Source organism: Vicia villosa, unplaced genomic scaffold (genome assembly GCF_029867415.1).
Source record: "Vicia villosa cultivar HV-30 ecotype Madison, WI unplaced genomic scaffold, Vvil1.0 ctg.000195F_1_1_1, whole genome shotgun sequence".
NCBI classification, from domain to species: domain Eukaryota; kingdom Viridiplantae; phylum Streptophyta; class Magnoliopsida; order Fabales; family Fabaceae; genus Vicia; species Vicia villosa.
Genome location: NW_026705064.1, coordinates 408,817 through 433,727, shown reverse-complemented (window position 1 = coordinate 433,727; position 24,911 = coordinate 408,817). Strand labels below are relative to the sequence as shown.

At 36.0% G+C, this 24,911-nt stretch overlaps 1 protein-coding gene across 1 annotated transcript; it reads right to left on the bottom strand.

Annotated features, from left to right (window-relative positions):
• Positions 1-13,821: 13,821 nt before the first annotated feature.
• LOC131625208 (uridine/cytidine kinase UKL1, chloroplastic-like) lies at positions 13,822-21,195 on the bottom strand. Its single transcript, XM_058896099.1, has 8 exons — positions 21,041-21,195; positions 18,268-18,461; positions 18,042-18,133; positions 17,892-17,961; positions 17,683-17,801; positions 16,745-16,841; positions 16,070-16,149; positions 13,822-15,424 (listed from the first exon to the last, which is right to left on the bottom strand). Exons 1-8 carry the CDS (start codon positions 21,193-21,195, stop codon positions 15,158-15,160), a joined length of 1,074 nt encoding a protein of 357 aa, XP_058752082.1. The 3' UTR covers positions 13,822-15,157.
• Between the last annotated feature and the right edge of the window lie 3,716 nt (positions 21,196-24,911).

The following is a 24,911-nucleotide window of genomic DNA, read 5'->3' as shown; positions in this document are numbered from 1 at the left end:
AAATGCACTAATGCTTTTCAGGCTAGAGAAGAAGATCCTGAAGAATCAGAATCTGAAGAAGAAGATGAACTGTCCATGATCTCCAGAAGGGTAAACCAACTCTGGAAGAGCAAGCAAAGGAAGTTCAAAGGCTTCAGAAGTTCAAAGAGATTTGAACGTGGAGAATCTTCTGGTGACAGAAGATCTGACAAGAAGAAGGCTGTCTGCTATGAGTGCAATGAGCCTGGACATTACAAGAATGAGTGTCCAAAACTTCAGAAGGAGAATCCCAAGAAGAAGTTTCATAAGAAGAAAGGTCTTATGGCAACATGGGATGATTCTATATCAGAATCAGAATCAGACTCTGAAGGAGAGCAGGCCAACTTCGCGCTGATGGCTACAGAAGATGATGGATCAGAATCTACACCAGAATCAGATTCTGAAGAGGTATTTTCTGAACTATCTAGAGAAGAGTTAGTTTCCAGTTTAACAGAACTTTTGGAACTCAAGGCTCATCTTAGTATCAAATACAAAAAGCTGAAAAAGCAGTTTGAATTTGAAACTAAGAAGCTGGAATTGGAAAATTCTGAACTGAAGGAAAAAGTTTTAAATCTATCCAAAGATAGTGGATCTCCTTCTGAAACAGAAAAATCCATTCCTAGAATGAATCATATTCTGAAAGAATATGACTCGAGCTTCAGAAAGTTCTTATCTAGAAGTATTGGCAGAAGTCATCTTGCTTCTATGATATATGGTGTTTCTGGAAACAGAAGGTTTGGTTTTGGCTATGAGGGTGATACCTCACATAAATTTGAACCTATTGATGATCTGAAGATCACATACAAGCCTTTGTATGATCAGTTCAAATATGGCCATGCACATGATATTAGGCTCACTTCACATGCACAGAAGTTTAACACTGTTCACACCAAGAAGCTTGTGACACATCCTAAGAAATATCATGCTGACAAACCTAAAGAATATCATGCTGTTCCTCCTGTTAAATATTTTGCTAAACCCAAGTTCAATCAGAACTTGAGGAGAACTAACAAGAAAGGACCCAAGAAATTGTGGGTACCTAAGGAGAAGATAATTTCTGTTGCAGATATCCTTGGCGGCAAAGAGGACAAAAAGCAAAATGTCATGGTACCTGGACTCTGGATGGTCGCGACACATGACGGGAAGAAGGTCTACATTCCAAGACCTGGTGCTTAAACCAGGTGGAGAAGTCAAGTTTGGAGGAGACCAGAAGGGCAAAATCATTGGCTCTGGAACCATAAGTCTTGGTAACTCTCCTTCCATAACTAATGTACTTCTTGTTGAAGGATTAACGCATAACTTGTTGTCCATAAGTCAATTAAGTGACAATGGTTATGATATAATCTTCAATCAAAAGTCTTGCAAGGCTGTAAGTCAGAAGGATGGCTCAATCCTATTTACAGGCAAGAGGAAGAACAACATTTATAAGATTGATCTTTCTGATCTTGAGAAGCAGAAGGTGACTTGTCTTATGTCTGTTTCTGAGGAGCAATGGGTCTGGCACAGAAGATTAGGTCATGCTAGTTTGAGAAAGATTTCTCAGATTAACAAACTAAATCTGGTCAGAGGACTCCCAAATCTGAAATTCAAATCAGATGCTCTTTGTGAAGCATGTCAGAAGGGCAAGTTCTCCAGACCTGCATTCAAGTCTAAGAATGTTGTTTCTACCTCAAGGCCGTTAGAACTCTTGCACATTGATCTGTTTGGCCCAGTCAAAACAGCATCTGTCAGAGGGAAGAAATATGGATTAGTCATCGTTGATGATTATAGCCGTTGGACATGGGTAAAGTTCTTGAAACACGAGGATGAGTCTCATTCAGTGTTCTTTGAATTCTGCACTCAGATCCAATCTGAGAAAGAGTGTAAAATCATAAAGGTCAGAAGTGATCATGGTGGTGAATTTGAGAACAAATTCTTTGAGGAGTTCTTCAAAGAAAATGGTATTGCCCATGATTTCTCTTGCCCTAGAACTCCACAGCAAAATGGATTTGTAGAGCGAAAGAATAGGACTCTACAAGAAATGGCCAGAACCATGATCAATGAAACCAATATGGCTAAGCATTTCTGGGCAGAAGCAATAAACACTGCGTGTTATATTCCGAATAGAATCTCTATAAGACCTATTCTAAATAAGACTCCTTATGAATTGTGGAAGAACAGAAAGCCCAACATTTCATATTTCCATCCTTTTGGATGTGTATGTTTTATTCTGAATACTAAAGATCATCTTGGTAAGTTTGATTCTAAAGCTCAAAAGTGTTTCCTTCTTGGATATTCTGAACGCTCTAAAGGCTACAGAGTATACAATACTGAAACATTGATTGTAGAAGAATCAATCAATATCAGGTTTGATGATAAGCTTGGTCTTGAAAAACCAAAGCAGTTTGAGAATTTTGCAGATTTTGATATTGATATATCAGAAGCAGTAGAACCAAGAAGCAATGCTGCAGAAGCTGGCAGTCTCAGAAGCAATGAATCAGAAGATCAAGTTGCTGCATCTTTGGAGAATCTGAGAATCTCTGAAGAGCCAACAATCAGAAGATTACCTAGACTAGCTTCAGCTCATTCAGAAGATGTGATCCTTGGGAAGAAAGATGATCCCATCAGAACAAGGGCATTCCTTAAGAACAATGCAGAATGTCAATTAGGTCTTGTTTCTTTGATCGAGCCAACTTCTGTTGATCAAGCTCTAGAAGATCCAGACTGGATAATTGCCATGCAAGAAGAACTAAATCAGTTTACAAGGAATGATGTATGGGACTTGGTTCCTAGACCAAAAGGATTTAACATCATCGGCACTAAGTGGGTGTTCAGAAACAAGCTAAGCGAGAAGGGAGAAGTGGTAAGAAACAAAGCCAGACTGGTTGCTCAAGGTTATAGTCAGCAAGAAGGAATTGACTACACAGAAACCTTTGCACCAGTGGCCAGGTTAGAATCTATTCGTCTATTAATTTCTTTTGCCACTCAACATAACATCACTCTTTATCAGATGGATGTCAAGAGTGCCTTCTTAAATGGTTATATAGATGAAGAAGTTTATGTCCATCAACCTCCTGGTTTTGAAGACTCTATGTCTCCAAATCATGTTTTTAAATTAAAGAAATCATTATACGGATTGAAACAAGCTCCTAGAGCTTGGTATGAACGTTTGAGTTCTTTCCTTTTGGAAAATGGTTTCACTAGAGGAAAAATGGACACTACTCTCTTTTGTAAAACATTTAAAAAGGATATTTTAATTTGTCAAATATATGTTGATGATATTATCTTTGGAACATCTAATGCTACACTTGGAAAGGAGTTTGCTGAGTCTATGCAGGCTGAATTTGAAATGAGCATGATGGGAGAACTCAAGTATTTCCTTGGGATTCAAATCAACCAAACTTCTGATGGAACCTATGTTCATCAAACTAAGTATGTGAAAGAACTTCTGAAGAAGTTTAATCTTTCTGAAAGCAAAGAAGCCAAAACTCCTATGCATCCAACATGTGTCTTAGGTAAGGATGAGGTAAGTAAGAAGGTAGATCAGAAGTTGTACAGAGGTATGATTGGATCTCTTCTATACCTAACTGCTTCTAGACCCGACATTCTCTTTAGTGTTTGTTTGTGTGCTAGATTCCAATCAGATCCGAGAGAATCTCATTTAACTGCGGTTAAGAGAATTCTGAGGTATCTGAAAGGTACTACTAATGTTGGTTTGGTTTACAGAAGATCCAAAGAATACAACTTAGTAGGATTCTGTGATGCTGACTATGCTGGAGATAGAATTGAAAGGAAAAGTACTTCTGGAAGTTGTCAATTTCTTGGAAGTCATCTGATCTCATGGTACAGCAAGAAGCAAGCTACAATTGCCCTCTCAACAACAGAAGCAGAATATGTTGCTGCTGTTGGATGTAGCACACAAATGCTCTGGATGAGAAGTCAGCTAGAAGATTATCAGATATATGAGAGTAACATTCCTATTTTCTGTGATAATACTTCTGCTATATGTTTATATAAGAATCCTATCTTACATTCAAAAGCTAAACATATTGAGATTAAACATCATTTCATAAGGGACTATGTTCAGAAGGGTGTTATATCTTTAAACTTTGTGGATACAGACCATCAATGGGCTGATATCTTTACAAAACCCCTTGCTGAGGATAGGTTTAAGTTCATTCTGAAGAATATCAGTATGGATTTATGCCCAGAATGAGAAGATGAGAAGATCTTATGTATGAGTATCTTCTGAAATGAGATTGGATTAGTCTTTTATAAGAAGTTCTGCTTGTAATCAATTAGAAGTAGTGATTCAGTTATTACTAACGTTTCATTGTCTAAGTTGATTCAGAATCTCTTTAAAAGTAAAACAGCTGTAACTGACTATCCAGATGGTAAACACGTGTTCACTATTTCTGGACAAACGTGCGTGCAGTTGAGGGGACGTCTACTTAGGTAACTGTGCTAATCACTTCTTTTGTCATTATTATCTCTCCTCACGTCATGTAACATTAAATGCCATTCATCATTTCAGTTTCTTTTTATACTCTTCAAACGTCTCTTTTCCCTCTTATATTTTTCTCTCTCTCTCTCTTGCACTCAGTTTCTTTTTCGTTCTCTCTCTTTTTGCATCCATATCATAAACCCTAGCAGTCTTCACCATCTGCAAAGTCATCATGAATCCCTCGTCAAGCTCTGGAAATCAAGAAACTGATCGAAAACAAAAGAGAAAGGCTACTGATGAACAAGAAATCAAACCAAAGAGAGTAAAGATCACCTATGACCCTCTCAAGGTGAATCCCTTTGAAGCTATGATGTCTGGAAACTACTCTAGACGTGTGTATCAACCCCTCGACGGTACCCCTCAATCACCTCCGTCTTCACAGACTTCCACCACCTCTTCCTCTTCATTCATCTTTTTGGAACCACCTTCTTCACCATCTGATATCTCCTCTCCTTCAACCCATCCCTCAGATATATCCTCATCTCTCTCACACCCTTTTCCCACCAGAACACCTAACCCCTACACTTTTGTGTTTCCCGACTCCAGGTTCACTGTAAACCCTCCAACCCCTACCACTCAATCATTTCTAGAGCTTTTACATTTTGATGTAAATAGCTGGTTGGAGATTCTGGGCGCTGCTCACCTTAACCATCTGGATGAGTATGCTACTTGCAACCTCTGGGATGCATTTCGTCAGGACTTTCTGGTCAAGGCTACGGATGTCCAGAGAAGGATCATGTCTGACGCACCTGGTGTTCGTGGTCGTCTATTGGAAGTTGGTGAAAGCAGCTACCACCATCTCATCAGGAACAGAAGAGTTCTTGAAGAGAGGATACCTGCAGATGAGATGGAAGAAGAAAATCCCTGCAGAGACATCGTGGTTTGGAGACCATGGTACCCTGTGCTGACTGGAGATTTTCAGTGGCTGTTTGATTGGTTCAGAATGAACCCTTTTGAAAGTGCTCCTCACATGGTATTTCCAGAAGTGGTTTATCCTGCTGAAGTTGCTGGTCCTACTCCTCCAACAAACCTAGCAGCTATTCTTCAGGCGTTGGAAGTTGGAGCTTCTGTGTTGCCTGAACCAGAGTATGCTGAGGCTGCTGAAGACCTTCCAGAAGATCGTCCTGCTGAGATTGCTGTCCCTGTTGGCAAAAATTCTGGTGCTTCTTCTTCTGGTGTACCCTCAGCTCTGATGGAGACCTTGGAAGCTCTGCATCAGAATCAGGCTTTGCTGGCTTCTCGTTTGGATGCGCAAGAAGCAGCCAACGCTGAGTTTCGCTCCTTCATGGAAAGACAAACTGAAAGCACTGACGGGGTTCATGACATTCTGGCGCAGATTTTGTCTAGGCTAGGGTCTTAGTCGTTAGTCTTTGTAGTTTTCCTTCCTTGTTGCATCTGTTTTCTGCATACATCTTTTGTAATCCTGTTTGTTTAATCAATGAAAAGTTTATTTCTGTTTCTTTCCTTTGTCGTTTTCTACATCTGAATCTTTTATATTCTTTTTGATGTTATGACAAAAAGGGGGAGAAAATATATGATAAATGATCTGATTAATATTATCAGTTATCGGGTAAAAAGACCCCACATTTCTAACAGAACTTGCAAAGTTCTATGTTTTTAAGTTGTGTTGTTGCAGGAATCGAAGATTCAAGATCAACATAAGGAGCAACAAGATGAATCAAGCTCTTGGATTCTTGAAGCAAGCTGAGTGCTATGAAGCTTCAGAATCAGAAGCAAGAAGGAAGAATGTTCAGATATTCTGATGATAGAATATGATCTGAAACATTATGTCTATTTGTTCTGATACATTTTATATGGATCTGATACATTCTATATGGCCTATATGGCTCTGATACATATTATGTATTTTCTTAAACATATTTTATGTTCTGATTCATTCATGCTGACTTTTGTCGTTTAGTTTTGTTCTGTAACATTTCAAGATGTAGAGATGCTCTGATGAAGCTCTGGTACATTCAACAATGTTCTGATACAATCTAGCATGAAGTGATGTAAGAAGAAATTCACGTTCTGAAGCTGTCCCAATGGAAGCAAGAATCAGAAGCTGTAAATGTTCTGAAGATCAAAGAAATTCAAGTTCTGAAGCTGTCCGATGGAAGCAAAAGTCAGAAGCTGTGAATATTCTGAAGATCAAAGAAATTCAAGTTCTGAAGCTGTCCGATGGAAGCAAAAGTCAGAAGCTGTGAATGTTCTGAAGATCAAAGAAATTCAAGTTCTGAAGCTGTCCGATGGAAGAAACAGTCAGAAGCTGTGAATGTTCTGAGGATCTAATGAAATTCAATGTTCTGAAGTTGTCCTATGGAAGCAGAAATCAGAAGTCATGAATGTTCTGAAGATCAAGCACTATGAACGTCTCTACCGAAATAATCAGGGAAGTCTTTTATTATTAAAATTCTTCTAGTATTAATTTCAAGGGGAGATTATTCATCTCAGGGGGAGATTGTTAATCTCAGGGGGAGACATATTCACATGCTTATGCTATAGCTGTGTAATTGTCTTTAGCCGTCTACTCTTTCTGATCGCAAATTCATATCATTTATATATGTTTTTGTCATCATCAAAAAGGGGGAGATTGTTAGAACAAGATTTGTTCTGATCAATATTCTTAGTTTTGATGATAACAAGGATATGAATTTTGTGTGAGATAATGTGGTACTCTAATACAGTGCAAATTCCCTTTCAGGAAATATATAAAGAGTATGCACAAATCAGCGCTCAGAAGCTTTGTCTCAGAAGGTTCAGCATGCAACATCAGAACATGGTCTGGCAAGACATCAGAAGATGGTCAAGGCAGAATCAGAACATGGGTCTATGGAAGCATCAGAAGAACTTGAGATCAGAAGCAGAAGCACTGAAGCTCTCATGGTATCACGCTCAGAAGCACTTCAAGGTCAGAAGACAAGAAGATGCTATGCACCAAGCTGTTTGACTCTGATGATATTCAAATATTTTATTCACAAACATCAGATTAGAAGAAAGTACAGGTGGCAGGCTACGCTGACTGACAAAAGGAACGTTGGAAGCTATTAAAGGCAACGTCAGTAGACACAGCGTGAACAAGGCTCGAGGTAGTTGACAAAAGCGTGAAACATTAAATACAATGCTGTACGGAATACGCAAAGCATTAAATGCGCCCAACGGTCATCTTCTCAAGTGCCTATAAATATGAAGTTCTGATGAGAAGCAAGGTGGACGATTTGCTAACAATTAACTTGCTGAAACGCTGTTCAAATTCAAAACTCAGAAACTTCATCTTCATCAAAGCTCACTACATTGCTGCTGTAGTATATTAGTGAGATTAAGCTTAAACGATTAAGAGAAATATCACTGTTGTGATTATAGCTTTTCAGAAGCATTTGTAATACTGTTAGAATTGATTACATTAATTTGTAAGTAACTAGAGTGATCAAGTGTTGATCAGGATACTCTAGGAAGTCTTAGCTTGTGTCTAAGCAGTTGTAATTAGAGTGATCACGTGGTGGTCAGGATACTCTAAGAAAGTCTTAGCTTGTGTCTAAGCATTTGTTCCTAGAGTGATCAGGTTGTGATCAGGATACTCTAGAAGACTTAGTCGTGGGCTAAGTGGAAAATCATTGTAATCTGTTGCGATTAGTGGATTAAATCCTCAGGTGATGTAAATCACTCCGTGGGGGTGGACTGGAGTAGTTTAGTTAACAACGAACCAGGATAAAAATAACTGTGCAGATTGTTTTTATCTTTCAAGTTTTTAAATTACACTTATTCAAACCCCCCCTTTCTAAGTGTTTTTCTATCCTTCACTGTATGCTATGAATGCAATGAACCAGGACATTTCAAGAATGAATGTCCCAAACTGCAAAGAGAAATGCCAAAGAAAAGATTCGAAAAGAAGAAAAGTCTGATGGCCACGTGGGATGATTCAGAATCTTCTGATGAAGAATCCAACTCAGAAGATGAACACACCAACATAGAATTCATGGCCACCACAGAAGGTGACTCAGACTCAGAATCAGAAACTAACGAGGTATTTTCTAAACTTACTAGAGATGAGCTTGCAGAAAGTTTGTCAGAACTTCTGGAAAATCATAGTAAATTAAGAATCAAATACAAAAAACTTAAAAACAATCTTGCAGTTGAAACACAGAAACTTAAAGCAGAGAATCTTGATCTTAAAGAAAATAATATGAAACTCATAGAGGAGTTAAAAATTCAAAAGATTTCTAAGTCAGATAGTGTTTCAAGTTCTAAAGATATTTTGGAAGAATATGACGTTGGTTTTCCAAAATTTCTGGCTAAAAGTATAAACAGAAGCAAGATAGCTTCTATGATTTATGGTGTAAGTAGAAATAATAGAACTGGAATTGGCTATGAGACACCCAAGGGAAAAGAAAAATATGAACCTAAACCGGTTGATGAAATGAAAATCACATATAAACCCTTGCACACACAATTTAATTTTGGACACACTCATGACATCAAATATACATCCTATTCTGATAGTTCTCATGCTAGACCTAAGTTCAAACAGAACTTTAGGCACACTAACACCAAAGGACCCAAAAAGATATGGGTACCTAAGGAGAAAATAATTTATTTTGCAGATGTCCTTAGCAGTGAAGTTAAAACACCAGTCATGGTACCTGGACTCTGGATGCTCGCATCACATGACGGGAAGAAAGTCTATGTTCCAAAGCTTGGAACTTAAATCAGGCGGAGACGTTAGATTTGGAGGGAACCAAAAAGGAAATATTATTCGTTCAGGAACTATCGGTAACGGTAACTCTCCCTCTATAACAAATGTTTTACTGGTAGAAGGATTAGCTCATAACTTGTTGTCTATAAGTCAATTAAGTGACAACGGCTATGACATAATCTTTAATCAAGATTCTTGTAAGGCTGTTAGTCAGAAGGAAGGATCAATCCTTTTTACTGGTAAGAGAAGGAACAACATTTATAAAATTTATCTTTCTGAACTTAAAACTCAGAAAGTAACTTGTCTTCTGTCTGTTAATGATGAGCAATGGGTTTGGCATAGAAGATTGAGACATGTTAGCTTGAGGATATTATCTCAACTCAACAAACTCAATTTGGTAAGAGGTCTCCCAAATCGGAAGTTCAACTCAAATGCTCTTTGTGAAGCATGTCAGAAGGGAAAGTTTTCAAAAACTTCTTTTAAATCTAAAAATGTTGTTTCCTCCTCTAGACCATTAGAACTTCTGGATATTGATTTATTTGGTTCAGTTAAAACTGCATCAATCAGAGGCAAGAAGTACGAACTGGTTATTGTTGATGACTACAGTAGATGGACATGGGTAAAATTCTTAAAACACAAAGATGAGTCACATACTGTGTTCTTTGACTTCTGTAACCAAGTTCAAAATGAAAAGAGCTTAAAATCATAAAGGTTAGAAGTGACCGTGGAGGAGAATTTGAGAACCATCTCTTTGAGAAGTTCTTTAAACATAATGGAATCTCTCATAATTTCTCTTGTCCTAGAACTCCTCAACGAAATGAAGTTGTAGAACGTAAGAACAGAACATTACAAGAAATGGCTAGGACTATGATTAATGAAACTAATATGGCTAAACATTTATGGGCAGAAGCAATAAACACAACATGTAATATTCAAAATAGAATCTCCATTAGACCCATTCTTGAAAAGACTCCCTATGAACTGTGGAAAAATATAAAACCCAACATTTCATATTTTCACCCATTTGGATGTACTTGCTATATTCTAAATACTAAAGAACATCTGAACAAGTTTGATTCTAAAGCACAAAAGTGTTTTCTATTGGGATACTCTTAACGCTCAAAAGGCTATAGAGTATATAATACATAAACCTTGATTGTTGAAGAATCAATCAATATCAAATTTGATGATAAGCTTGGCCATCAAAAGCCAAAGCAATTTGAAAATTGTGCAGATATGGAAGTACAGGTCACAAACTCTGAAGATTCAGAAGCTGAAAATGCATCAGAAGTTCCTCCAACCACAACTATGGAGAACTTGAGAATTTCTGAAGAACCCTCTCTTAGAAGATTCTCGAGACTCACAACTCATCATCCAGAAGAAGTCATTCTTGGAAACAAAGATGACCCCATCAGAACAAGATCATTTCTCAAGAACAATGAAAACTCACTATTTAGATTAGTTTCTATGATTGAGCCAACTTCATTTGATGAAGCTCTTCAAGATACAGATTGGATTATTGCTATGCAAGAAGAACTAAATCAATTTATAAGAAATGATGTATGAGATCTAGTTCCAAGGCCTGGAGGATTCAATATCTTTGGAACAAAGTGCGTGTTCAGAAACAAACTAAATGAGAAAGGTGAAGTCGTCAGAAACAAAGAACGACTAGTTGCACAAGGATATAGTCAACAAGAAGATATTGACTATAATGAAACCTTTGCCCCAGTCTCCAGGTTAGAATCTATCAAACTATTAATTGCTTATGCTGCTCAATATAACATCACTTTATATCAAATGGATGATAAAAGTGCATTTCTAAAGGGTTACATTGAAGAAGAAGTTTATGTTCATCAACCCCCTGGATTTGAAGACTCAAAATATCCATAACATGTTTTTAAACTTAAAAAATCTTTATATGGACTAAAACAAGCTCCCCAAGCTTGGTATGAACGATTAAGTTCATTCCTTTTAAATACAGATTTTACCAGAGGGAAGGTTGACACAACTCTATTTCGTAAGACATTTAAAAATGATATTTTAATTTTTCAAATATATGTGGATGGTATTATTTTTGGAACTTCTAATATCTCTCTTGAAAGAGAATTTGCTGAGCCTATGCAAGCAGAATTTGAAATGAGCATGATGGGTGAACTTAAATTCTTTTTGGGAATTCAAATAAATCAAACTTATGAAGGAACTTACATACACCAAACTAAGTATGTCAAGGAACTTCTGAAGAAATTCCAGTTATCACAAAGTAAAGAAGCAAAGACCCCTATGCATCTTACTTGCATTTTGGGTAAAGATGAGGTAAGTAAGAAAGTAGATCAGAAAATCTACAGAGGTATGATTGGGTCATTACTTTATCTTACTGTATCTATACCAAATATTCTGTTTAGTGTATGCTTATGCGTAAGATTCTAATCAGATCCACGAGACTCTCACTTGACTGCTATCAAGTGAATTCTGAGGTATCTGAAAGGTACTACTAATGTTGGACTGTGTTACAGAAAATCCAAAGAGTTCAATTTAGTAGGTTATTGTGATGCTGATTTTGCTGGAGACAGAATAGAACGTAAAAGTACATCTGGAAGCTGTCTGTTTCTAGGAAACAATATGATCTCTTGGTATAGCAAAAAGCAAGCCACAATTGCACTATCAACTACAAAAGCAGAGTATGCAGCTGCTGCAGGCTGTAGCACTCAGATGCTTTGGATGAAAAGTCAGTTAGAAGATTACCACATCAATGAGCGTAAGATTTCAATTTTCTGTGATAACACTTCTGCTATATGTTTTTTCTAAAAATCCTATTTTGCATTCTAAAGCAAAACACATAGAAATTAAGCATCACTTCATTAGGGATTATATTCAGAAAGGGATATTAAGCTTAAATTTCATTGATACATGCCATCACTGGGCTGATATTTTCACAAAACCTCTTTCTGAAGATAGAGTCAAGTTCATTCTAAAGAACATTAGTATGGAATTGTATCCAGAATGAAGTTATGTTCAATATCTAAATGTGTTTTCAGAATATTCGGTTGCCTAAAATTGAACTACTTGATTTATAACTTCTTAGAAGTTAAAATCATCTAGAAATATCTGACCTACTCGGATCAGAAGTTTATTTTCTAAGATGAATCAGAAGTTCAGTGAATGAAACTGCTAGTTCACGTCACCCTGAGAATTTGAACACGTGTTCATTCTCTAAGAGGTTGCGCGTGCAAAGCTTATGAGGCATGAAGTCATTTGTAACTGTTGTATTAATTTCTCTATGTTATCCCTAATTTCATTAATCATGCCTCTACTATCCCTTGGTTATCTAAACATTTTTTCTCTTCATTCCATAATGCATGCTAGTCTCTGCATTGATTGCTTTTAGATATACGTTTTCATTTCCTTCTCCTCATACTCATATAAAACCGCTCTCGTGTCATAAAATAAATTCAATCAAGTCCTAAACCTAATATGTGTCAAATCTCTACCCTAAACCAAACCGAACCTTTATCATTCTCTTCATGGCTTCCCAACCAACCCTCACCGTTCTCAAAGAACAATTTTTGTGGCTAGCCAAAAACATTGATCATTACATCAACTATCTCTATCAACCAGGTTGGAGATCGTACATTGGTATTCTCCGTGGTCCTATCTTCATCAATCTAGTAACAGAGTTCTGGAAAAATGCGTCTGTCAATAATGACAATCTGAGCATCACTTCCTCCATCCATGGAATTCCATTCACCCTCTCTGAAGCCTCCATTGCTGAAGCGATTGGATGTCCCTCTAAACATAATGATGCATGTCTAACATCTTTCGATCATGCCAATGCTTTTGTCATTTCAAATGACCTGAGTAAACTGGCACGTCATATATTCAACAATCCATACCACCTTTCTCCAACAAAACAAGTCTGATTTCGTCTCATTCTCTCGAACCTAATACTTCGAGGAAATTTCCACAAAATCGTACACTCTAGAGATAGGTTCCTGATTTATCGTCTAGAAACTAATCGGCCAATAAATCTTGTCGCCATTATTTTTGGACATTTGAAAGAATCTTTGATTTCTTTCAAACTCGGTCAAAACTCCTGCATACTTTATGGTAGAATCATGTATGTTATGTTCGAGTCAGCAGGTGTTTTGAACACTCTTCACACCACAGAACTTCAAAACAAAGATGAAGTACTGTTTGCTGAATTCTGCGAAGCATTCCCCTTCACCGGTGGATATTATGAGATTGACTACTAGGAGTTTCTATCTTAAATATTGGTGTTTGTAACTTTTTTATTAATGAACATTATCTTTGTGTCCGCCGTTTTCTGGTTGGGATAAAAGTTGAATTTAATACTTATAACAGTTTACCCAGCTAAAAACCTCAAACATTTTTTTACATAATTTGTGCATTAAGCTTTATTTAACGCTTTTTGATTATGACAAAAAGGGGGAGAAAAGGAAGAAAGTAAAAATTTGATTTGATTAAAACATAACAGTTACTGGGATAAAATCTCAAACATTTCTAACAAAGTATAAAGTACAAAAAGTTTCTTTCTGAAAGTTTGCAGGTAAAATAAATTCTGAAAGAAATAACTTCTAAGAAGTACAAAAACTCATTCTGAAAGAAAGATCTTCTAAAGCAAGTGCTCTATACAATATCTGAAAGAAAGGAATATACTTTAGAACTTCTAAAGAATGCGCTTATGAAAAGCCATATCCATCAATCTTCTAAAGAAACAAGCTGAAAAAAAAATTACTCAGAGAAGTTATCTTTCACATTTCTCTCTAAGTATTTATTTCAGGGGGGAGATTGTTTCTTTTATATACAAAATTTCTGATCAGAATGTAAATGTTTTGTCATCATCAAAAAGAGGGCGGATTGTTAGAACATAGTTTGGTTCTAGTCTTATCTTAGTGTTTTGATGATAACAATTAAATAAATTTTGTATAAGTAAATATGATACTCTAATTATGTATCTCTTATTTCAGAAGAAGTTCTAATCGTACGCTGAAGATCAAACAAAACTAGTACCATCAGAACTTGGACTACATACAAATGCTGAAAGACAGTCACACTGAAGCGTGAAGAAGTTCTAATGAAGAAGCTTCGTTAAGCACCAACCGCTGAAGCATAATTCTGATAGATGTTATCTTTACAAAGTCTGAAAGAAGTTTTCTTGAAGAAATACAAAGATAAAATACTCTGACAGAAGAAAGATTACTGTTGGAGACATGATGATTATTAACGGCTAAAAGCAGATTTAGTTACAAGTCTCAAGAAGCGTGGAAAGCAAGTTTATCCAAGATAACATGCAAACATGAAAGGCTAAGATAGCCTATTATACAGCATCGGACGAAATCTTCTAAACACTATAAATAGAAGATCATTTGAACAACAACAAAAATAGACATACATATACACGAACATACAACATAACACAAAAAGAGCTGATATACAAAGCAAGAACAGCTGCTCAAATTCAAACGAAGAACTCTTACGCCGAAGAACTTTATCTTTATTCTGAGTTCATAGTTTCTGTACTAAACACTCAGTGAAATATCACAGTTGTGATTAAAGCTTTCTAGAAGCAAATCTTAAGCACTATTGTTAACTTGTAACAGTTCCTTGAGAGACCAGTTGGGTCAAATTTCTCAAGAGGTCTGGGACTAGTTTAGTCTTAGAGGTTGTTAGTCACAAGCAGTCGGTTTGTGCAAGGTTGTTAGTCACAAGCAGATGGTTTGTGCAAGGTTGTTAGTCACGACAGTTGGTTGTGCAGTTGTAATCAGTTTTAATTATAGTGGATTAAGTCCTCGATTGAGAGAGGCAAAATCACCTTGGCGAGTGGACTGGAGTACTGGAGTAGTTGAGTTATAACGAACCAGAATAAAAATAATGTGTCATTTTTTATTGTGAACGAAAAAGAAATCACTTATTCCAAACCCCCCATCTAAGTGTTTTCATAACCTTCAATAAATTCTCCTTGGAGCAAAATTATAAAACAGAGTTTTGTAGGAGGAAATGTCAAATACGAAAATCACATGGAAAGTAGACTGTATCACATGCAAATTTGGATATATCTTACATAGGTTATGTTGGCCAAGCTTAGTGCGGATATGTTGAACGATCGAGTCAATTGCTACACGATTATCTCCCCCACGAGGTATGATTATGTCAGCATACTTTTTGGATGGAAGAATAAAATCATCGAAGGCAGGCTTAACAAATTTAGCATACTGAAAATTTAGTATGATATTCCATATCAGCCACAGAATTTTATCTATCGGTCGACAGTCAGGAAATAGTGTTGTACAAAGGCAAAACCAAATGCTTGTTCAGAAAAGAAAAACAGAACAAACCAGATTCTAACATGCACTCAACCTATCATGTTAGTAGTTACTAGTGTCATTCTCGAAAAAAAGCAACGCATAGTTGTCCAGAGAAATATAGGAATAGGATCGCAATACAGGCAAGAAAAATATTATATTTTTTATGCTAAAATAACATGTCTTTTTTTTTTTCATTTAAAAAAAGAGGAAAAACCATTTGATGATTTAGTGCACTATTGTATATTTAAGACATGAAACATCATAATGCAAGAGTTTCAGGATTAGTTGTTCACTTGTTTGCATATTATATGGCAAATGGCAATGCAATTTTGGCTCAAAGCCTATCTTCCTTTACAATTAGTGGGACTTGTTGTATCTAACACTAGTTTGTCTCTGCTACTTCTTTGTTATCTTGCTAACAAAAAAAACATATTTTATCAATCGTAAGATATAAATAAAAATAAATTGTTACTTTTTACAAATAATACTCTTTGAGTCCTGAATTCCTGACATATGATGAAGTTATAATATACAAAAGATTAAAAGTCTTGCCTGTTCCAGTACAGAGTGCACATCTCTACCCCTCTCAACCGTATCTCGTCTTATTCTCCGGGAAAGCCTTACATCAGGATCTACATAAATTGCAGTGCAACATCAGTATGACTACAAGCATAAGAAAATATAAAATCCAACACCAAGGCGACAAATTTTATAGAGAGATCATTATCATAGAAAATTTTCGCCATATATCATTTAATTTTTTTTGGATGAACCGATGGACAAGCAGAAAATGGAGTACATTCTCCTTAATTTACTAGATTGCATGGTTGCCACTCATTCTCTATATATTTGGTATCCTTGCAATAGGGACGAAGGTTTGAAAATTAAATTGCTGGTTTGTACTTAGAAACTTACATTCTCATTACTATATACATTAAAACTGATACACGGGATAGAGTAGAACCTATAAAGAACAGAGAGAGATGCATGATGTTAAAAGAAACTAGAAGGCAACAATTTACATTTCCTCAAATAACAAGAAGCATGCCTAGAGTATATTTTGGTTAGTGAATATAAAGTTTAAAAGTGGGACCTTTAAACATATAGCCCAAGTTTTTAACTAGGTTTTATCCATTATAGACATCGTAGTACTACTTTAAACCAATTTAGCCTGTTATAGATTGTTCAACAGACTGAAATGATAAACAAAATGGAAATTCAATAAACCTGCATCAACAAATATCTTCATATTCATCAAGTCGCGGACACGTTGTTCGTGAAAAACCAATATACCCTCCAAAATAACTACTTCAGATGCATTGACCTGCCAAAGGTGAGTAGTTGTATTAGTAATCAATAAGCACTTGCCTACATCTTAATCTTACATGGATATTACACTTCCAATCATAATTGTCTGAAAACAGTTAGAAAGTTAATTTCAATAATAATCATAGTAAAGAAAGAGCATTTAGTTTTAAGGCGGAAAAATCAATAGATAAGAGAAATGAATTATGCTCTTTCTTCTTCTAAATAGACAGACACAAATCATGAATGCATAGATAGACACAGGGACAAATATACACTCTCTCTATCTCTTTTTCTTTTTCTGAAAACACAATATCCGGCCCTAGAACCAACTAATCAGGGAGACTGATCACGCCATCTACTTGCAGGGGTTCTATTTAAAGTCAGAGCTTTGCTCTCTGGATTGACCAAACACAAGAATTGTTAGCATCTAGCAGATTTGAACTTGAGATCTAAGAGAAGCACACTCTCATGTCACAAGCCTTCATCAACCTGCCAATCCGTGAGGGCTTACTCTCTATATTCCTTATCATAAGACCTCCTATAAATTTTGTCAAAATTAAGAAAAGTGGCTGTAACAATAAGTTTGTAAATAATGTGTTTAATTTTAAATAATTACATATACAATTAATGACATAATAGAAGAGAAAAAACAAATTCGGGTTTCACAATTATAAGTTACTAATGCATATGAAAGTTTGAAGAGAGTTTTAGAATAAAGAACAACCAAAATAGAAAATAAGTCTTATAATTAAGAATAGATGGAGTGGTTGTTAATAATTGGTATGAAAGTAATATCAACTAATGGCTCTTGTGACCCCATATTATCTTAGATTTGAATTAATGGGAAACGTACGAACCTGTTGGTATCTATCAGAAGCTCTCTGGTGAAGCTTAAAATCATAAACAGGAACCTGAACAGACTGCCCAGATTTAAGTTTGATGAGTGTTTCTACAAGTTGCTCGGTATCAAATGCATCTAACAAAAACCAGAAAATTTAAACCAGATCACATTACTGTAAATTATTCTGCATATTAATCTTAATTAACCTTGGTTCATATTACATACCAGGATGATCAAAATTATACTCATGATCGCGTTTCAACTCATCTTTAGTTAAACCACGATAAAACGAATCCTACAACAACAACAGATAAACTAGAGATCAACATGAATTGATTTGTATCAGATTTATGATGATCCCCTTGAAAACTTTACCTGATTAACTAGAACAACTCTATGATCTTGCAGTTGTTGAATAATCATGTCACACACAGTGGTTTTCCCCGATGCAGTACCTCCGGACACTCCTGAATCACCGGAAAAGACAAATCAAATCGAATCAAAGCAGAAAATGAACCTGAATCACCGGAAAACACAAATCAAATCGAATCAAAGCAGAAAATGAAAAATGAGTGTAACGAATGCGGTGATAATGTGATACCGATGAGGAAGACGCTGTGAGAAGAAGATGAAGAAATGGACGAAGGACGCCAGCCGGAGAATATATTTCTTTTTCTTATTTTATAATAGAAATTAATTACTGTGCATGTCGGTATAGAGAGATTATTTTTAAATAAACATGCGAAGAAAAAAGGAAATGAATGATCAAACAAAATGAGAATCTCTATCCCACACCTATCATGTGAGTTGTCAAAATTGTCTTTCTGTTTTTGTAGATGTATCTTTGAAAATACATTTTATTTTAAAAGTTTGATTTTTTGTGTGCATCTACATAAGGTTAAAATGAAATCTTCCGTTGTTACATCTATGAAAAATTTTAAAAATAGAGCGTTGTTCTCTAGAGGTATTTACGGAACATTCTGTTATATTTTCAAATCAACTACATTTTACTCATAAACTCGATTTTTTTTTAACAAAAATGGAATATCAAATTATAGTAAATCAAAGTAATTGAAAAACTTCAATTGAACTACTTTGATTTACATTAATTTGATGTTCCATTTTTGTTATAAAAATTGAATTTTTGAGTGAAATGTAATTGAATTAAAATATAAGAGAATATTTCGTAGGTATATCTACGGAACACTCTATTAACGCTCGCGAAGATGCACCTACGCAAAAAAACCAATTTAAAAAAAAAAGTATTTTCGAAAGTACATCTACCAAAACAAGAAGTATAAATGAAATTTCGTCGGGTAACTAAGAGATTCAAGAAGTAAATTGAAAAATTCTCAATAAAATTATCTACTTTATAATTTAAAAAGTTGCTCTTCTTTTATTCTTAAAGTATCTTTCTTGCAAACAATTATAATTTTTAATTTTTAATTTTTTTTTTCGAGTACCGTCATCAAATAAGAATATATTACTAGATAATTAAACGAGATAATTATTGATTAATAGTTTAAAAATAATTTACATTACGAGCCTCATCTCTTATCTCTTTTTTGTTTTGTTTTTGAGTCGATATATTTTTTGAATGTGTTTTGAAAAAGAAATATTTTAAAATGACTTTTGAAAATATATTTAAAATATTATAAAATATTCATTCAAAAAAAATATATGTTCATAAATTGATTTCTAAAACAATATTTCTTTATTATTTTTATCTTGAATTTTTAATATCTAAAAGTTTATATTTAATCAATTCAAAGTTTAAAAAGCTATAAAGTTTTGTGAAAATAGTTTTTATAGTGTTTTTTTTTTTGCCCAAAGGGCAAATACTCAAAAATATATTAAAAAGAGAGAGGAACAAAAAGATGAGACTAAGACAAAACCTCAAAACTAGCTAATTTTAAAGTTAGATAAGCCCTGTAAGTTTTTCTAACAGACATTATTTAATGTAACACCCTGGATTTCCGCTTATTCCGCGGGGCTTCCGGCCTACCAAGCATATCACCAGTTTAATCAATACTCCTCCCTAGGTCTGCTAACCACGTACCTAGGGGTTAAGTACGTATTCATAGCAATTCCTGCTACCACTTGAGCTACTAGCTCAAGTGGTAGCAGGAATTGCTATGAATACGTACTTAACCCCTAGGTACGTGGTTCGATTCTTGCGGGAGGCACAAACAATAAGCCCTGCGGGGTTTAGCGGGCTACATGCTTGGTAGGCCGTTCTTTCCACTAACTTATCAATGTGATATTTATTATTTCTTTCCAATATCACACTGAAGCTCCTCGCTCAACCTCCTAATTTCACATCATCTCAAGTACTTGTCATTGATGAGATTTATACCATGACAACTTACAATGTAGATTCGGTGCCAGAGTACCTCCTCTGTGCGACGAGTAATCTCATAATGATAAGCGAAGATTGCATGTCACCAGGATTCCTAGATCACAATGACATAAACGGAGTCTCGAACGAAAAAGTACCAATGATTATATTAATTACAGTCACGAAGCACACTACGCGTTGTGAAATCAGGAATCCAGTGGCAGAGCCAGGAAAATTGTGAAGCCTGGGCAAATTTTTACCAATTCCGCCAATGACTTCATAATTTTCTACCAAGATAGTATCTGACAAAATAAATTTTTGACAAATTATAACCGATAAACGCTTTAAAAAATTGTTAAAGATTCTTGAAAAAAAAGAGGGACGGACCCTGGCTCTCGTGTGAAATTCATGAATGCTAATTTATATACTACTAGTACTTGTATTGTTCATAAGAGTCAGACCATCAAATCTTATATCACATTTAATTTATAATTAAATTGAATTCAATTTTAGCAGCACAATAACCAACGAATCAACCCAAAATATTCAGTGTCAATCCAGTTGACAGGTTTTTTCATAATGTCACATGCTTCCACCAATATTAGTCTTCTACTAGTTTATCCATTTGACAACTTTTTCATAATGTCACATGCTTCCACCATTACTAGTCTTCTACTATTCTTCCACTAGATAGTAACATTAATTAAATAGTTTAGTTAAATAGAAATTAACTTTATTTCTAATAAACATCTTCTTCTATCACAAACAAATTCAAGATTAAAATTACTAAAAATATTCAACAAATTTATGAATGATTCAGAATTCCAAAGTGCTATCTCTTCCTTTGATTTATTCAGTTCCAAAATCAAACAATCTTTCTATCTCTCTCCATTATCGCCCTCTTCAACCCATTAACCTTCAAACCACATTCATTAACCTTCAAACCATTAACCTAGCAGTCACCTTCATATTTTCTTTCTTTTCATCTCTCTCTCACAAATGGACCAACATCTTCATCATCTTCAAGAAACCAAACCCATCGCCATCACCGTTGCTACAACCATTCCAAGTGAAACATCTAACAACACTGATAACAGAAGCAACAATAATAGCACTATTAAGGTACTCATGAAACGAGAGGGCACAAATAATTTTGAGTGCGGAGCTACCGATGGTTTCCATAGTCTCCATCGCTGGAAAAATGCCTATGAGATACCTCGAAGATGGTAGTGTTACCCTAGGATTTCGACTTATTAAATAATGGTAAATAATCTTTAAAACAGTTGAGATTATTAAAGAATCTAAAGAGGAAAATCTGACTGAAAGGTCTTGTTTAGTCAAAGCTGTCGTTCGACTATCTACAAACCATCATTGACCAAGGTTCGACTAGATTTAGTCAAGATGCAGGTTCAATTAGAACAAACAGAAAAAACTTAGACATTTTGTCTAAGTATAGCACTGAGGTCGGAAGGCATCAGAAGTCAAGAGGCAGTTGCAAGCAGTTTTCTGGCAGTTTTCACATGACGCGTGGAGGTCTCACAGTTGAAGATCTTGCATGTCGAAGACACGTGTTGACTGATAATCAGTCGACCGTTAGTAGTAGTTATTTTATTTTTACTATTTAAGCAAGTTCCATAGGAACAGTTAAGGCCCGCATTTTCTACAAAACAGAAGTAAAACTCAAATCTCTGTGCAATAATGAGTGACGAGTGCAACTTTGGAATGTACGTATGCGTACCAGTTTGATTTATGCAATCATTTTACGTTAAATCTCATTTTCAGTGCACATTTACTGCTCTTTTACTGCTTTTATTTACTTTAAAGCCTTTAGTTTCAGTGTTTACTTTTACTTTAAAGTTATTGCTGCATTTAATACAAACCAGATACACGTAATAAACAAATTAAAGCAATTAGTCCTGGAATATTCTAGTTGATTCCGCAAAAGTAACCTTTAAAAAGGAAACTAGCGCTTGTTTACCATTTTTCTGGGTAAACAAATTGGCACGCCCAGTGGGACTCGTCAATTGCTGTTTGTTTTATATTTGTTAGTGCATTAGTTATGTATGATTCTAAGAAGTGGTCGAAAATTAACTAACATGTCTGAAGTTAATGCAAATGATTCTGACCTTTCTAGAAACCAAGGAGTTGTTCTAACCGGAACAACATCACAAAATGCTGCAAATTCGTCGCCAGTTAGAACAACAAATATTGGTGGATCGACGGCAGCAACATTGGTATCATCACCAATGAATGTACGGTCACCGTTTAACCCATTACGACCGCCGTTTCATGGAATGCTACCTCCACCAGGTTTTAATCCTCAGTTTGGAATGCCTACGTCTATGATGCAAGGATTGCACACAAATCCTTCATTATATTCCGACAGCATGATGGCAACAAGCACATCAAATCCAGGGATTCGACCTATGGGCATAGGTTACAATAACCAGGCTTTGCCATCGTTAAGTACTACGTCAATGTTGTCAATTCGACAACAAATAGACGAAAGTAATCATGAAATGGTGAATTCCCTTACTCAACAAATGGGAACTGTTTTTACTCCCATGATAAACAACACGAACCAAAGTTATGAAATATTGGCTAGACAAATGGCCAGAATAGCAGATTTCTTTGGAGCACCCCCACAACCAAACCTTTCGACTCCACAAGGGTCGAATGTTAGAGTAGTTGAAACTCCTAGAAATGGGGAACAAATTGAACAAGAAATCCCTAGAGTAGTACAAAGGCATCAAGATGCTGATCAGGTTCTTAGAAATATCCAGCAAGATGTCAATGTTGGGCACAATAATATCTCGAACGTAGTCGAACAAATCTTAGTTCAGAATGGAATAAATGTAGGTTTGCACAGACCAAATTTTGTTTCCCCACTGTCAGAATATGTAAGGCAAACAGAATTGCCTAGGGGTTGGAAAGTCCCAAAATTCACCAAATTTGCTGGTGAGACTGGCGAATCGACAGTCGAACATATTGTTAGGTTCCAGATAGAGGTTGGAGAAATAGCAAACAATGAAAATCTAAAGATGAAATATTTTCCATGTTCGTTAACAAAAAATGCGTTTACTTGGTTCACGACCTTATCTTCACAATCCTTGTTCTCATGGAATCAATTAGAACGATTGTTTCATGAGCAATTTTATATGGGACAGTCAAAGATTAGTTTGAAAGAGTTAGCTGGAGTTAGGCGAAAGGGGACAGAACCAGTCGATGACAATCTAAATCGTTTTAGGTTACTGAAAGCCAGATGCTTCACACAAATTCCTGAACATGAGTTAGTCGAAATGGCTGCAGGTGGGTTAGATTATTCCATAAGGAAGAAATTAGACACCCAACATTTGAGAGATATGGCACAACTGGCAGATAGAGTACGCCAGGTCGAAAGGCTGAAAGCTGAAAAAGCCAGAGTTAGTAAATATCATAAGAAAGAAAAGATAGCTTATGTTACTACAAATGAGTTCGACTCTGATAGTGATAGTGAATACGAAGAGGGAGAGGTCAATGTGGCTGAATTGAAGCCGAGACCACCATATATTTGTAAATTACTCAAGCCCTCAAAAGATAAAAATCCGATCGAAAATAAAAATGATAAATTTTCTAGTAAAACGTATTCATTTGATATAACAAAATGTGATGAGATATTCGATTTGTTAGTAACTGATGGGCAAATCATAGTACCCCCAGGACTCAAGAATCCTCCTCTTGAACAAAAGAAAAAAAGAGGATTTTGTAAATTTCATAATTTCCTGGGTCATAAGACTTCTCAATGTGTTCTTTTCAGGGATTTGGTGCAGAAAGCTTTGAAAGAAGGAAGGTTACAGTTTGGAGAAAAGCCAAAGTCATCAATGCAAGTGGATACTGACCCCTTGCAAGTCGAAGAGGCTCACTATACTGAGCTTGCTGATGTGATGATGGTCGAAACTACTGATGGTTTCGGTGGAAAGCAAGATGGTGCTACTGATGGCAAAATCTTGAACATGGTCTATCCTGAACCAAACGAGAGCCTTTTGAAATTCCTTGAGAGGTGTCACAATAACAACTCTCAGGTTGGATTATGTCCAAGGTGTGATGCTGTTTTCAATGTTGATGCTGCAAACAAAGTGAGGTTCGACCCTCGTCGAGGCAAGAATCATCAATTCATGTATACAGGAGAAAACAGTGGTCGAAGGGCTGGAGAGTACAGGAAAAGGTTTGAGAAGCCAAAGACTTTTAGACCTAAGACGGATGTCCCTGAGGACAAGTGGGTGAAACCCATTAACTTCAGAGGAGGTAAACGTTCAGAATGGCAGATCCAAGGTACTGGAGCAAATGCTGAAGGCTCTTGGACTGATAGTGGATCTAAGAGGAAAGACTATATATCTCCAAATTATAAAGGAAAGAATCCTATGACTCGAACGCAGTGGAGGCGTTACCAAAGAAGCCATAAGAATGGCCAGGAAAACTCAAAGATGATGCAGGCAGGTTTCTCTCACTATTAGCCGAAACCTTTTCAGAGGAGATTGACTGAAGAGCAGGCCAAAGTGGCAAATGAGAGGTTGACTGCAGGAATGATCCTGGGAAAGAAACTCATCAAAGAATTAGTTGATGATGATGCTCCGACTCTCAATACAGGAAAAGAGCCTGAGTATTCCCCATTGTCAGACGAAGAGGTCGACGACAACTTTGACATAGAGTCAGATGAGTTGTTAATCGACTGTTGAATTGTATCTGTGCTTCCAGCAGAGTTCGACAGAGTATCTGAGGTGTCTGAGAATGAAGATGATTTTCTCCCTGACGAGAATGTAGAAGAGACGCCTGTTTGTTATTATGTAATGGGAAAAGGAGTAGTGGAAGAACAAAAGGCTGTGTTTGAGAAGCCAGATCGAGGAAAGATGTATCATTTGAAGCCTTTA